We start from the raw sequence: 13,944 nt of genomic DNA, 5'->3' as shown, positions 1-13,944 counted from the left end.
GATGTATTTGGTTTGTAATTTTTTCATATATATTTAATAATAATTTACTATAATATTATAAAATAACAAAATATAATATAACATATTTTATTTTATTTTTATTTTATATTTTAAGATGGATAGATGAATTTTTAATAAAAAATATTAAAAAAATGAATGCAATTGAACTTTTAGCATAAAAATTAAAGACATTAAAAATTGACACATGTTTTAGTTTTACTGGTGGCCGGTTGTAGAGCTTCTGTTATAGGAGGCAAATCTTTGGTTTAAAATAAAGAAAGCTTTTAATTTTTAATTTACCAACCAATCAAAACATAGACAAAATATTCCCTAGACTGTGAAAAGTTTGGAGTAGGTTGGAGATGAAGTGAGGGAGTATTTCATTATAAATTAAGTATACAATAAGTTACTTCCTTTTTGTTGGGAACAAAAAAAATTCCATAAACTATTTCATTCTGACTCAAAGGAATGTTAGACTTTGTGTTTTGAATATAAAAAGGAACGTTAGACCTTTTTTCCTTGAATATAAAATAAAAGGAATGTTAGACTTGACTGATTAACAATATTATAATTTTTAAATACATCAATTTTACAAGTTGTTTGATTACTAAATCGACATAATTAGTTGTTGGTGAAATGAATCAAAAGCCGGTTTTCAGCTCTGACTTCTGAGAAGTTCAAACTTTTCTGTTTGGTATATATCTCCAGGAAATGCTTAGCGTGATCCAAATTAACTCGGTATATCTTCAGAAAATTGATATTTAAATCCTTTCTTCATTAAATGTTTACATACAGCTCCAAATTACTAACTCAGTATAGCCAGCTGATATGGAATCTTATTAAAATATGTAGTGAATAAATATTCGAGTTTTATACACATACATACTGCTAGCACAGCTGACTTTCTGTAACATATTGTTAATTGTCAAAAGCGTTTACCATAATTTTGGCCTTCGTGATTTCTTCTTTCATGCAATGATTGGTAAGATTACTTTGCTGATTAATTTATTCAAAACATATTACCTTTTTGATGTTTTAATTATTTGAACTGCATATCAGAGAAAAATTGCAAATTATATTTTAATTTATGTTTCAATAGTAAAGCCGACGAAACCGAAAAGAAATATATATGGAAGAGAGGACTGCACTTAATATTTCCTTCTAGAGATCGGAATGTATTATGCAGTAGTATAGCTTTTGCGTGGTGTTTTTTAGTAATTGGATCACTCTTGCCGTGTGTATGCATTAGTTTACATATTGCTCCCTTCATCCCACAATAACCTTTCAAAACCACTTTTTTAATTCATTCATAAATCAACTCCCTCCTTTGGTTAGGAGATCTTTACAGGAAGGAATATCTTCTTTTCTTTTTTCTTTTTTTCTTTTTGTCTTATAGACATGTAGTGTCCCAAATGAAGTCCCTTATTCCAACTTTTTGTTTCCTGTAACTTAGTCTTTACAACGCCCAATGATAATTGACCCATTGCATTGTCAATCTTAAAAGTAATGAGAGGGTTGATTACAACCTTCCTTGCATCTAGGACCGTGATCGTATTAATTGAAGCTCGATCCCTATTGTTATATTAAAATATATATATATATATATTTCGTGATACTTCTCTAGATAATTCACATCTTTTTTTTATCCAAATAATGTGGAAGAAAAAATACAATATGTTTTGATCTAAATAATGTATAAGAGTCATCTTTTTTTTGAGATAAAATAAAAAATTTAAAAAAGTATTTACAGAGCGTAGAATTTGAAAATGGTTGGAAATTACTTAAATTTTCAATTCTAAATTCACATCTCCTGTTATTCCTAAGATTTAGGAGTGTAGAGACACAATGTGTTTTCCGCTATACTTGTCTATTTCTTCAGTGTGTACACACTCGTCGCTTGGGTAAAAAAAGGTGAAATAGGACGGTGAAAACAAAACCCAAAAACAAAAGGTGGAGTAATATTGGCAATCTTAATCTATTTTCCTCTGAAACCTAATGAGAAGATCTCTCTCTTAAAACTCATCTCACCTTCAGTGGAACAATCTGATTATGTTATACCTAGGAAGGTGAAAACTGTAGCAACAAGGCTACAAAATAAAGATAAAAACTTGTGATAAAAGAAGGGAAAGATGTTAAAATCTGAAATAATTTAATTTCAAGATTAATTGCATCCAAAAGGAACACAAGATGAGAACCCGCATTTATTCCCGGGACTCAAATGACTGAAAAATGGCACAACAAAAAATTGTTTGAATTATCTATCCCTTATATCATAACAAGATACTTAATTTCATGGCGGTTAAATAGCTGAGAAGTACTCCTTGCTGAGTTTTGGGTCAGGTTTCATCGACTTCTCACCAGGCTTCCATCCAGCTGGGCAAACTTCATCAGGGTTTTCCTGGACGTATTGCAATGCCTGCAGAAACGTGAAGTAGACATTTTAGAAAATTGGTTAAATGTTGATTTGTGGATTCTTCATTGATACCGTTAATTTGAAACGGAGGGAGTCCAATTATATAAGTACCTGAAGTGTTCTCAATGTCTCGTCGACACTCCTACCAATGGCAAGGTTGTTAATGGTGGAGTGCTGGATAACTCCTTCCTTGTCAATAATAAAGAGTCCTCGCAATGCAACTCCCTAACATAATTTTCAAATCAAACATTAATTCTCAGAAAGTGGAAATTTGTTTCAAGTGGATAATCAAGACAACTGTTTCAAAAAGAATATAGTGATATGACAGAAAAACCACTGACTAAATTTAGGGACACTGTAAAAGCCACAAAATTAAGTTCAATGCGGCAATAAATCAAACACATCCATCCACAAGACAGTTGACCATCAAAAAGTTTACCTGATCAGGGATGAGTACTCCAAAAGATTTGGAAACCGATTTGGTTATATCAGAAACCAGCGGATAGTTCAAATCACCAAGTCCACCAGATTTTCTGTCCGTCTGGACCCAAGCAAGATGGGAGAACTACAGCAACAAGATCATATTACAAAAAAAAAAAAAAAAATCAGATGTTTCGGGTTTATAGTAATCCTAAGTATGAAACAAAAGACAACAGAAAAGAGACTGATAGGCAAAAAACTCTTCAGAAAAAGAAATCTTAAACATGCACAAGAGACTATGCTGAGACAGAACAGCAAACTCAGTGGCTGCAAGTAATGAACTTGAATATAGGTGAATATCATAGATATTATTCTCTCATCGCACATACAAATGCATGATCAATGAAATACATTGAAAACTATGGTTCATTCACAATAATTTGCAATAATGCGTTCAGATCACGTCAATGCCAAAAATAATACTATGCTGAATAACTGCTCACCACACTGTCAATAGAAACACCCAATACTTCTGTGTTAATCTTCTCAAATTCAGCATACCGGTCACTGAAAGCAGTGATTTCTGCACATGAACAAGTCAAATTTGAATACTTTAGTAAATGCCATCATTAAACTCTGTTCAGAAACAATTCATCACAATAATTTTGTACGAACCTGTGGGACAGACGAATGTAAAGTCCAATGGGTAAAAAAAGAGAATCACGTATTTCTTCCCAATATAGTCAGACAGTTTCACCTATAAAAAATACACCAAATAAAAAATCAGGAAGCAAATAGATAGCTTCAACAGTTATGAATTAAGAACAAATAAACAAAAGCCTTCACGATGACAAAGATGCATACATTGATGAATTCCTGGTCAAAAACAGCTTCAGCCTCAAAATCCGGTGCCTTGTTTCCAACCAGTGGAAGGTCATCCTGCAAAATTTTCAAGACAAAGTTGAGGGACTTAGAATAACAATCATTTGTTATAAGATACATTCATCACTAGCAATCCACGATGCTCAAAACAGATACCATCTCAGGAAATGACACCTGATTTACTTATCCCAAGTACGTAAACACACAAGACAAGAGATTTATTCATAGCTACTGATTACTGATATTCCACTTTAATTCACCAATCAGCCACATCACATTCACAACTCACAAGTAGTATAAGCAAGATACAGGACCAATCAATATTCTTAAAACGAGATTGCATTTCAATTATAAGTGTACCATGTCAATTTATAAACTAAAAAGACAATATCGAAATTCAAATTCAAATTAGATAAGCACTCACAGAAGCAGAGGCCTTGACGACGAAGCTCTTATTGGGGTGGGACCCACGTGAGAAAGAGAGGGTCTTGGAGGCGGGGAGGCCGCGAGACTTGAGGGATTTGCCAAGGAAGGAGGAGGAGGAGGTAATTGGGAGAATGGAGGAGGAAGGATTGGTGGAGAAAGCTCTGGGGTTTGAAGAAGAAGAAGAAGAGAGGAGAGTGGCTGACGTTGTTGTTGTGCAAAACGCCATTGTTGTTGCTAGCACACTACTCTACACTGTATGTATGTATCTGTAATTGAGAGTGGTCATCGAGTGATAAGATAAAGTTCTGTTTTTGATATTTGGAGTTTATTGGGCCAATCTTATTTTCAATACTGGGTACAGCATTTTGACACAATAATAATAATAAACTTCAGGTAGATATTCTATTTCATGGAATATAATGTTATTCATAGTGAAAGTAGAGTTGTGACTTGGTTGTCATTGGTTTGGAAATATGGGAATGTGTCAAAACATAATTTTGTTTTTTTGTCTAGTAGTAAAGAATAGACTTTGAGTGAGGGACATATTATTTAAATGGGGTGTGTTAACTTGAGAGTTGAAACTATTGCTCATTTATTCTTTGATTGTCCATTCTCTTCGTTGGTGTGGCAAGAAATCATGCCAATAGTTGTTGTTGGCTGGAAGCCTTTTCGTTGGCATCGAGAGATAGATCGGTTTGGAAGAAAGGCTGTGTTAGTTTGTATTAGAAGATGGACTTTTTTGGCTCTTGTCTATTTTGTTTGGCATGAGAGGAACCAAGTAATTTTTCGTGAAGAGGCTTGTTGCCATCTCAGGATAATATATTTCGTAAAAAGGGAGTGTTAATGTCAATTTTGTATAGAAACAGGTTGAATTTTGTTAACTTGATAGATAGATGGCGTTGAGATAGATGGCGTTGAGTTAGTGCAGCATATGTTGCACATAAAGTTTTGTAGTTCTAAGTTGTATACGTTTTTTGTTAATAAATTCTAATTAGTTGATAATAATAATAATAATAATTACCAAAAATCATTTTATTCTTTTCGATTATTTTAAGTGTCTCATGATGAAATTTATTTTAATCCATTTCAAATTCCATTTTATAAAAATCATGTATATTTGAACTATTTTTTCGTTCTTATCTTTCTAATATTAATTTCAATAATTAATCTATTTACATAAAAATTTATAGTTTTGAAATAATAAATAAAGCGTAGACATATAATATTTTACATCATTAATTATTTTATTTATATGATACTTGAGGTGAAACAAAAAAAATATTAGAGTGAAGGTTTGTCCAATTAACTAGAATAAACAATCCACCCGAGGTAGTATAGAGTTATTGGAATAACGAACTAATGAAATAATTGCACTCAGGTGAAACGAGCTATCTGTGGGATTTTTACGTAGTTCCTATCTGAACTATACAATCTTTTCCATTTTCATTTCCTACCAAAACTATCAATTTTTACATTTTCTACCCGATCTATACTTCTGCATAATTCGTTACTATCTGGCAATAAAAAACCTACTTCCCAAAGCTCGCAAAAATCAACAGCATCCTAAAAGTCTTTGATCTGTTTTTGATTTTTTTTTTTTATGGAAGCTTGTAATTTCATTGATAATAATTTGAAGAATACAATAAGTTACAAGTATATTGTGTAGACAATGTTAAATACCGAAGTATTACTACAATCGATCCAATACAACAAGTAGAAGCTAATCGAGAGCCGCGATGATGATTGATCATTGACCATGGCAATATCGAGGCTTGAGAACATCTGCAAGTCAAATACTGGTAAAATCGCACTAGGATCGCATCACTTCCGATAGCAGGTACCTTTGATTGGCGGAACAATATCCATAATGGAAGAAGATTCCAAATGGGACTATATATACTCGAAAACCGATAGGTAAAGGATGGACGAAAGTAACTTCGAAAAGTTGAAAGCGAACCCAACCCTGGAATCGAGAGATCAGCAGATACTCAAAACAATAAGAATCACAAGAGATCTGACTCAAAATTCTAAACCAATGTGAAATCTACCAATCCCAAACAAATTGCTCCCAAGATTGTTAAAAATCGTCCACATATAGTTAATATAGTTACCTAAGACATTAAAAAAACCCAAGATCCAAGCAAACATAGCACCAATATCAATCCATACCTCACATATTAGATGTGCATACGAATATTATTGGTGTGAGAGCAGAAAATGTTGAGATAGTACCAAGCTTAAGAAAGGATTTTGATGGAAACATAACAAACCTAAAACTAAAAATCCAAGAGCGACCACCTACAACTCTGAATTCCAGCCAAATCAAGCCTTCAAACACAAAATCCTGCAGCCTAAAATGGTCAAACCACGCCCAAACACAAGGGTGATGTCGGAACCTCCATCGCAAAGGACAACCAACGAACAAAACCCCCCGACTCCCAACCCGATAGGCTCCACTAGGCGTTGGTGATTCGATGGTAAAGTCCAAACAAACGAATAGAGGAGCCACTGGTTTTTAAAGTTCTGAACGAGAGAAGGACTATAAGATGACCAAATGACAGCTAAGTAGAAAAGTGGGAAGAAGAGAGATCAAAATTGGGTCGAAAAGTGATGGGGCTGAGTGAAAATAGAAGAGAAAACATGGTCACCGTCCCACCGCCGACCGTGGCGGCGGAGGGGCAAAGGGAAGGTTCAATTTAGGGTTTTAAGGATAGAGGTTTTGTTTTAGACTATATCTGCTTCCGATTACTCAAACTTCCACCATCTTTCTCATCCAATTAAAGAATTCATTGAAGTCTCCTCTTATCGCCCACGAAAACCTCAAACGATCCTTCAATTGTTTGAGCATCCGCCAAAACTCATCCTGTCTCACAGTAATAGGAATCTCGTAAAACCCAATACACTGCCACCCATCATCGATGATCGTGTCAATATGTCGACCAACATTGAAATGACCCGAACCTTAATCCCCTCATCATTCCAAAGAACATCTAAACCGCCACTTCTACCATCACAATCCATTACAAGACAGTTACCGACATCGTCATCAACCCTAGTAGAAGGTCATGAGATTCAATCCAAACAACGCTTAGCCAAAACCGTATTCTCGAATCTTCTTAGTTCCATTCCATCATAATTCCTAACTAACATCAAGCTTCGTTCAATCATTCAAGTCCAACCCAACAAAGCATTTTGTTTATTCTTGTACTTTCAAACGTGATCATGAAGATGTTCCAAATCATTGATCAGGAATCCCTTGTAGTATGCCAGATTCCGGTCATCACCCTCTGAATCTTCTCCAAACCAAACGACTCATGGGAAAAAATCTTGGCCACCACATCATTAGCCCCCAAATCTTCTGTTCTTTCCACAAAGTCACGATCCACCACAATCCCACAAAGCTCCTCCTCCATGAGATCCATACTTGACCAATCGATCTTCATAGTTGAATTCGACAAACGAAAAATGAAAATGTAAAGAATTATTGTTTACCCTAACAAAAGTTAAGAAGCTAGATATAAGAATCGCTACCTCTGGTCTAGGATTTCATAGAAAATCTAGAGAGAGTTATGGTCATATTTGAGATAAAATTGGATCATGGTGAAATTGTTACTACTTACTATTAAGAATTGATCAATTTCATATAATTTTGTTTGAAATTAATAGCCAAAATTAAATTATTTATCAATGTTATTTTTAACATATCCACAGACCTATTCAAGATATGGTAAATCCAAAAACAATAATAATAAAAAAATCAGTCTTGTTTTTAAAATAACAAATTCAGAACCTTAAGTTTAATCTTTTCTTTATGTTACATCGCTATTACTAAAAAGTTTTTCTTGTACTTAGATTCACATTTATTTAATACTATATCATGATTAATTTATTTTTTGAAGATGATTAAATTATTAGTATTAAATAAAGAAAATATTTTTTGAAGCTAAATAAATGAAATATAATGACTATTTTTATTATTCATATTAAATGAATTTTCCATCTCATATTTAAACTTAAGGAACGTACAAACTTAAAATTAAATGAGACGTCTCCTTAGAAGAAAAATATAAACATATAATATAATCAATAATAGTACAAATTTTTTATCTGTATAAAATACTATTTGTTGCCATTATTAACTTTTGTTAAATTACCAAAAAAAAAATTAGTACATAAAAAGAACAATTTTTTTTTTTAAATTAAAACAAATTGAAAGTTTCAATTTTTTTGGATGAATATGGGTTAAATATAAAGAATTGAAAATGATGTTAACATAGTAAAAAATTAGAAAAAAAGTATCTCATAAAAAGGTTGTTTTTTATTAGTTTACTCTCTTTTTTGACAGGACAATATAATTTTGTTTTCTTTTAATGGTATAGTTAAATTTAATTTTGGTAGTAATAAAAAGGTTCCCTCCACAATCTATCCGAAAACTCCCTCCCTCTTCCCTCGTTTTCTCCCCCACTCCTCCGCCCAAAAGCAAAACCCTTCTATTTCTCTCTCTCTCTTTCTATCACTTTCTCTCTCTCTCTCTCTCTATACCCAATCGCCGATCCACTCTCCGGTAATGTCCGGCGTCACAAGACCATCGCCCCGACCAGCGACGTCGCAACTTCACCCTCCCGCCGCCGGCGCCGCCCCTACTGTTCCACCAATGCGTCACCTCGCCTCCTTTGCCTCTACCAAGCCGCCTTTCGTCCCACCCGATGACTATCATCGATTCTCAGGTGGTGCTGCTCCGTTCAATAACCAGGATGCTGAAGCCGTCGTTGTTAGATCTCCCGTGAGATTATTATGCCTCCTATATTTTATTTTGTGGTTTTAAATGATTAATTTTCTTTTGACAAGACGATGAATTTGGGAATTCCCTCGTGTTGGGTGTCTTGATTAATTAACATCGATTCAGTAGTTGAATTTTTAGTGAACATTTAGTTTGCTCTAAAAAATCAATTGATGAAGTTGGTTGATCTTTGGTTTTATACTCAGCTTCAAAATGTCGGTTGATCTTTGGTTTTATACTCGACTTGAAAACATATGTACGATTGATTTGTGGTACCTCGGTTAAGAGAAGTTCTGCTTGATTATTTGCAGTACTGTACTTGTAATTGATTAACAGTTGCATACTTGATCGATGAAGTCATTAGCTTGCATTCACGACTTTTTATAGAGAATTCGGTTTCGATCTACGTTTTTATACACGGGAATTTGGTTTTGCATCATAAAACTTGTTATGAAGTTTAGCAGTGAAGAAAAGTGAAGATGCCTTATTCATAATTCTCTCATCTGTTTCTTCAGATACTCAAGAGGAAAACTGCATCCGACGACAATGAATTTGAATCAAGCAATTGGATTAGCAAACCTGGAATAAGCAACATGTCAAGTAGCCCCTTCCAGACACCTACATCAGCAAAAGGGAAAGGGACAAATGGTAGGTCAAGGGCCACAAAAGGAAATAAGTCTGCGCCTCAAACACCGATATCAAACTTAAATGCTGGTGAGATAATGTAACCTTCATGTTTTTTTTTTTTCTATCATTATTTATTTTTTCTTTCTGTTTTAGTTTCATGTTCATGGTCCTTGGAGATGAAATTAGTAGCATAAAAAAGGGACGTTAGCTAAATACTCTCATCTTGCAGGTTCTCCTTCCAATCTTTCTCGGTATGACAGTTCCTTAGGTAATGACAAAATGGTTGGAATTTACAATGATTCCATTTCTCTAGATCTTTCTAATCTGTTCCTCCTTTTTTAACCACTACAATTTTCAGGCCTTTTAACGAAGAAGTTTGTCCATCTTCTTAAGCATGCTGAAGATGGTGTACTTGACCTAAACAAGGCTGCTGAAGTTTTAGAGGTGAACATATGATGCTTTCTGAATTGTCTTGTTATAACCCTTAAAACTACTCATATAGTTGACTAGTGGTGATGCGCCTTCTTCCCTCTCTCCCAAAACTTTGCAGTTTTAATTGATATTAAGACTTTTAAGTTGTAGTTAGTAAGTGAATGATTCTTTTTGTTTCACAGGTGCAAAAGAGAAGGATATACGACATAACAAATGTTTTAGAGGGCATTGGTCTGATTGAGAAGAAGCTGAAGAACAGAATCCATTGGAAGTAATGTCTGATAACTTATGAAGCATGTCTATGCCATTTTTCTTTTCTATTCCTGGTCTGTGATTTGGGGTACTCAAAATGGGTCTCATTTTGATGGCTGTATGTTGAATAGGGGACTTGATGATTCAGGATCAGGTGACATGAGTGTTGACGCTTCAATTTTACAGGTATGTGCAAGTAGCATTGGGTTTCTTTTTTCTTTTTCTTTTTCTTTTTGTGCAAACTAGTGATTTTCTCAAATAATCAGCATTTGTGTAGAGCATTCTCTATTAAAAAAACCACCTCGATTTGAGGATATGCATTCTTGTTAGCTGTAGATTATCTACATTATCTGTCTTATGATTGTTAAATGAGTAATATTTTTGCAATATCTAATTTACCCTGGATTATGTTCTGTATTTTCCTGCAGACAGAACTCGATAACCTTTCTATGGAAGAGCGTAAAGTAGATGATTGCATAAGGTTATCTTTCATATCCTCTCATCAGTTCAGACTATTGCTTTAATTTAAAATCTATTTCAAGTGTGGCTGAGGGTTTTATTGTTGCAGAGATATGCAAGAACGATTGAGAGATATGACTGAAAATGAAAATCATAAAAGGTAAACTACAGTCTTTATCCTATGTGTACAAACTACAAATCCTGTTAATTATGCTAATCAGGTGTTTATACACACTCACGGATGCCTTTATTCTCTTCATGTATATCAGATGGCTTTTTGTGACTGAAGAAGACATCAAAAGCCTGCCTTGTTTTCAGGTCAGTTGCTATGTGCTAGACATTTGTGCTCTAGCAATACGTACCTATGTTCATACTATTGTTTTTATTAAGCTTTTGGTATAATGTTTTTGGCAGAATGAAACCCTTATTGCAATAAAAGCTCCTCATGGAACAACTTTGGAAGTCCCCGATCCTGATGAAGTAAATTTAAAGTTTAATATCATTTACAAAGGCGTATATTTTTTTTTTTCCAAAACATGATTGTATATGTTGCTGTTATATGGCAGGCTGTTGACTACCCACAACGGAGATACAGGATAATTCTTAGAAGTACAATGGGTCCGATTGACGTTTACCTTGTCAGGTAATGCCGAGAAAAATATTCATCCTAAATCTCAAACATACAGATACTGTAAATTATTGATTTAAATACTTGATTCTTCTGAAATGTGTCTTTTTCCTCTGCTGAAATCTTTATGGTTTTTATTTAGTCAATTTGAAGAGAAGTTCGAAGAGATGACTGGTGCTGCTGAACCTCCCACGAGCATGGCAGTAGCATCCAGTTCTGGTTCAAATGGAAACCAAGTATCAGGGATGAATCACTGATTCGAACATGAGAACAGGCTGTGAATCTCAAGAACAACCTGATTATCAAATGCCATCCTCCGATCTTAATGCTTCGCAAGAATTTGCCGGGGGCATGATGAAAATCGTTCCATCAGAAGTTGATGTAAGTATAGTTATCATCCGATTATTTGACGTCTTTCTATGTGATGAAAATCAATACTAATAGTTTTAGAGAACTGCTTAATGGCTTGCTTGAAGGTTTTTTAAAATACCGGTCTATGACTATGGTTGTTAATCTTTTATTTGGTTGTTCATTCCTCTGGTTTAATTCTGTCTACTTAATCTCTACCTTCCAGACCGATGCAGATTACTGGCTTCTGTCAGATGCCGATGTTAGCATTACAGATATGTGGAAGACAGATGGTACTTTTCCTGACTTTTTCTCTTTGGCAAAACATAGTATTTACTATTTAGTCCTTCTGTGTTATTTTGCATGGACTAATAATATTGCACCATCCTTTTTACCGTTTCCCTCAATTTACCCTGTTTTAACGTGTACGTACAGATGTTGATTGGAGTGCTGGAGATATCCTTCAAACGGACTTTGGAATGGATGTTGTCGGTACGCCAAGGCCAGGAACTCCTCCATCTAGTACAATTATGGATGTGCCCTCTTCGGTCAACTTTCCTCAACATTGACCGGCTTTTTACCTAATTTCTCGGGGATGCTCACCGACTAGTTGCCCAATCAATCTACACATTCCCCAAAAGAATTATAAATTGATCGGTAAGCTATTATGAGACATTGCTACTCTGTGGAAGCCATAGTTTTTTGGCGCATGGTGATGGCAAAAGAAAATTTTTAAATTAGTGGATGATCGGCAACATATATTGGAAAACCTGACATGAGACAGAATGTTGAAAATACTTGCTAAACATACCGTAACCTTCAAGTGGAGGTGAGTTACAAAACGTCGGTGTCTGGAATTGCGAACTCTGAAAATGACACCCGATTGTTAATAATTGTGGTCTCAAACATTGTTTTTATTACTCTGAGTTGTAACTATAGGCTGTTGAAATTTTTTATGTGATGTTAATGTTGGCTCAAACATTGTTTGTTTCAGTAAAAATTTTCACACATTCATAACCAGGTTAACTGGGGGACGATGTGTTACTTGCATTATTTAAACTAGTGCTGTTATTACCGACTGGATGCTTTTACAATTTATTTGTTGAATTGATGGCATGTAAAATCAAACTCAGTACCAGCAAGTAAAATAAGTAGGACTATAAGGGTGAGTTGCCTTTATACTCACAAATCAGGACAACGCGAAGAAAAATTGGCATCCTAAGCAGGGGAGAAGGATTTTCGTGGGTACCCATTAAGGATTTAGGACTTCAAATCCTAAGAGCATAGAGGATTTTGAGTTTCTGCTAGTCTTTTGGCCCATCTATTGGAAGAAATGGTTATGCACATATATTGAATAAATCATCATAATAATATATATAAATAATGTATTACACATAAAATTTAATATATATATATATATATATATTATATTTAGTTTAAGATACTACTTGGAGTTATGATTTAAATAAAAATCTACAACTTATTTAATGTTGAAAATAAATAAAATCGTGTTATATTTTAATTCGATAATAAAATTAATATTTTTATGAAAAAAATATCAATATATTTTAAGACGGAATAAGATTTCAAAAATATATAGACAATATATTATTATATTAAGTTTGTGTTTTCCTCCGACTACACACCTCTTTCTTCCATGATTCTCTCTAACAAACGAATAGAACACTACATATTTTATCTATATATGAATTCTTTAAGTGTACATGATATAACACGTCATCCTTATACCTTCCATTTAATTTAGATTTAATTTATTTTGTTTTTTTTCGTTCTCCGTCTCGTATCAATGGAAGCCTCGCGGTTACCAACATCTCTCCTCTTCGTTGTTCTAGTTTTCATTACTACTCACTGCATTATTCGAATTGCACCAGCCAGTTGGCTGGGTTCATATAATAATCCAACAGCAATCGGTTAGACTTTTTAAAATTGAGAAATATGGAACCTCCCTCAAAAATAGGTTGAAGTGTCAGATTAGACATTTTTAATTTAATTTATTATATATTAAAAACAATTTTTTTCTTATAATTCTGTAATAAAAACGTAGGCTTTGGTTTACAATTTTATGTGTGGGCCTTAATACAAAACCCAGCCCAATTTTTTTCCCATATGATTAAAATTTTATCCTTCTTCAATCGTCATCTGAAGATCTTTGCCGTTTCATCTGTTCAATTCAAACGATTTCAAACTTTTTGTTTTTCGATTTCGCAGTCGTTTGGATGAGATCCATAACCGTTTTTTAAAAATTTCTATAAATAC

At 33.9% G+C, this 13,944-nt stretch overlaps 2 protein-coding genes across 2 annotated transcripts; one reads left to right on the top strand and one right to left on the bottom strand.

The window, feature by feature from the left end:
* Nucleotides 1-2,299: 2,299 nt before the first annotated feature.
* On the bottom strand, nt 2,300-4,367 carry LOC139883394 (2-Cys peroxiredoxin BAS1, chloroplastic). Its single transcript, XM_071867575.1, has 7 exons — nt 4,146-4,367; nt 3,698-3,772; nt 3,509-3,590; nt 3,337-3,416; nt 2,853-2,978; nt 2,525-2,638; nt 2,300-2,416 (listed from the first exon to the last, which is right to left on the bottom strand). Exons 1-7 carry the CDS (start codon nt 4,365-4,367, stop codon nt 2,300-2,302), a joined length of 816 nt encoding a protein of 271 aa, XP_071723676.1.
* A 4,341-nt stretch (nt 4,368-8,708) lies between these two features.
* Nucleotides 8,709-12,236, top strand: LOC139883393 (transcription factor E2FA-like). Its single transcript, XM_071867574.1, is given in 15 exon segments — nt 8,709-8,924; nt 9,437-9,635; nt 9,778-9,816; nt 9,907-9,992; nt 10,163-10,251; nt 10,364-10,418; nt 10,661-10,713; nt 10,801-10,851; nt 10,961-11,009; nt 11,106-11,171; nt 11,258-11,334; nt 11,462-11,567; nt 11,569-11,700; nt 11,894-11,960; nt 12,103-12,236. Coding segments are annotated over 15 exon segments (1,419 nt in total).
* The last annotated feature ends 1,708 nt before the right edge of the window (nt 12,237-13,944 follow it).

The sequence above is a fragment of the Rutidosis leptorrhynchoides genome, unplaced genomic scaffold, assembly GCF_046630445.1.
Source record: "Rutidosis leptorrhynchoides isolate AG116_Rl617_1_P2 unplaced genomic scaffold, CSIRO_AGI_Rlap_v1 contig390, whole genome shotgun sequence".
Classification (NCBI taxonomy): Eukaryota; Viridiplantae; Streptophyta; class Magnoliopsida; order Asterales; family Asteraceae; genus Rutidosis; species Rutidosis leptorrhynchoides.
Note: the sequence above shows the minus strand (reverse complement) of the source record. Positions and strands in the feature narration are given on the sequence as shown.

Coding starts and splice junctions, on each gene's coding strand:
- LOC139883394 (XM_071867575.1), bottom strand. CDS start 4,367: ATGGCGTTTTGCACAACAACAACGTCAGCCACTCTCCTCTCTTCTTCT. Junction 2,979..3,336: donor GTGTTTCTATTGACAGTGTG/GTGAGCAGTTAT, acceptor TTGTTGCTGTAG/TTCTCCCATCTTGCTTGGGT. Junction 2,639..2,852: donor GAGTACTCATCCCTGATCAG/GTAAACTTTTTG, acceptor AAATTATGTTAG/GGAGTTGCATTGCGAGGACT.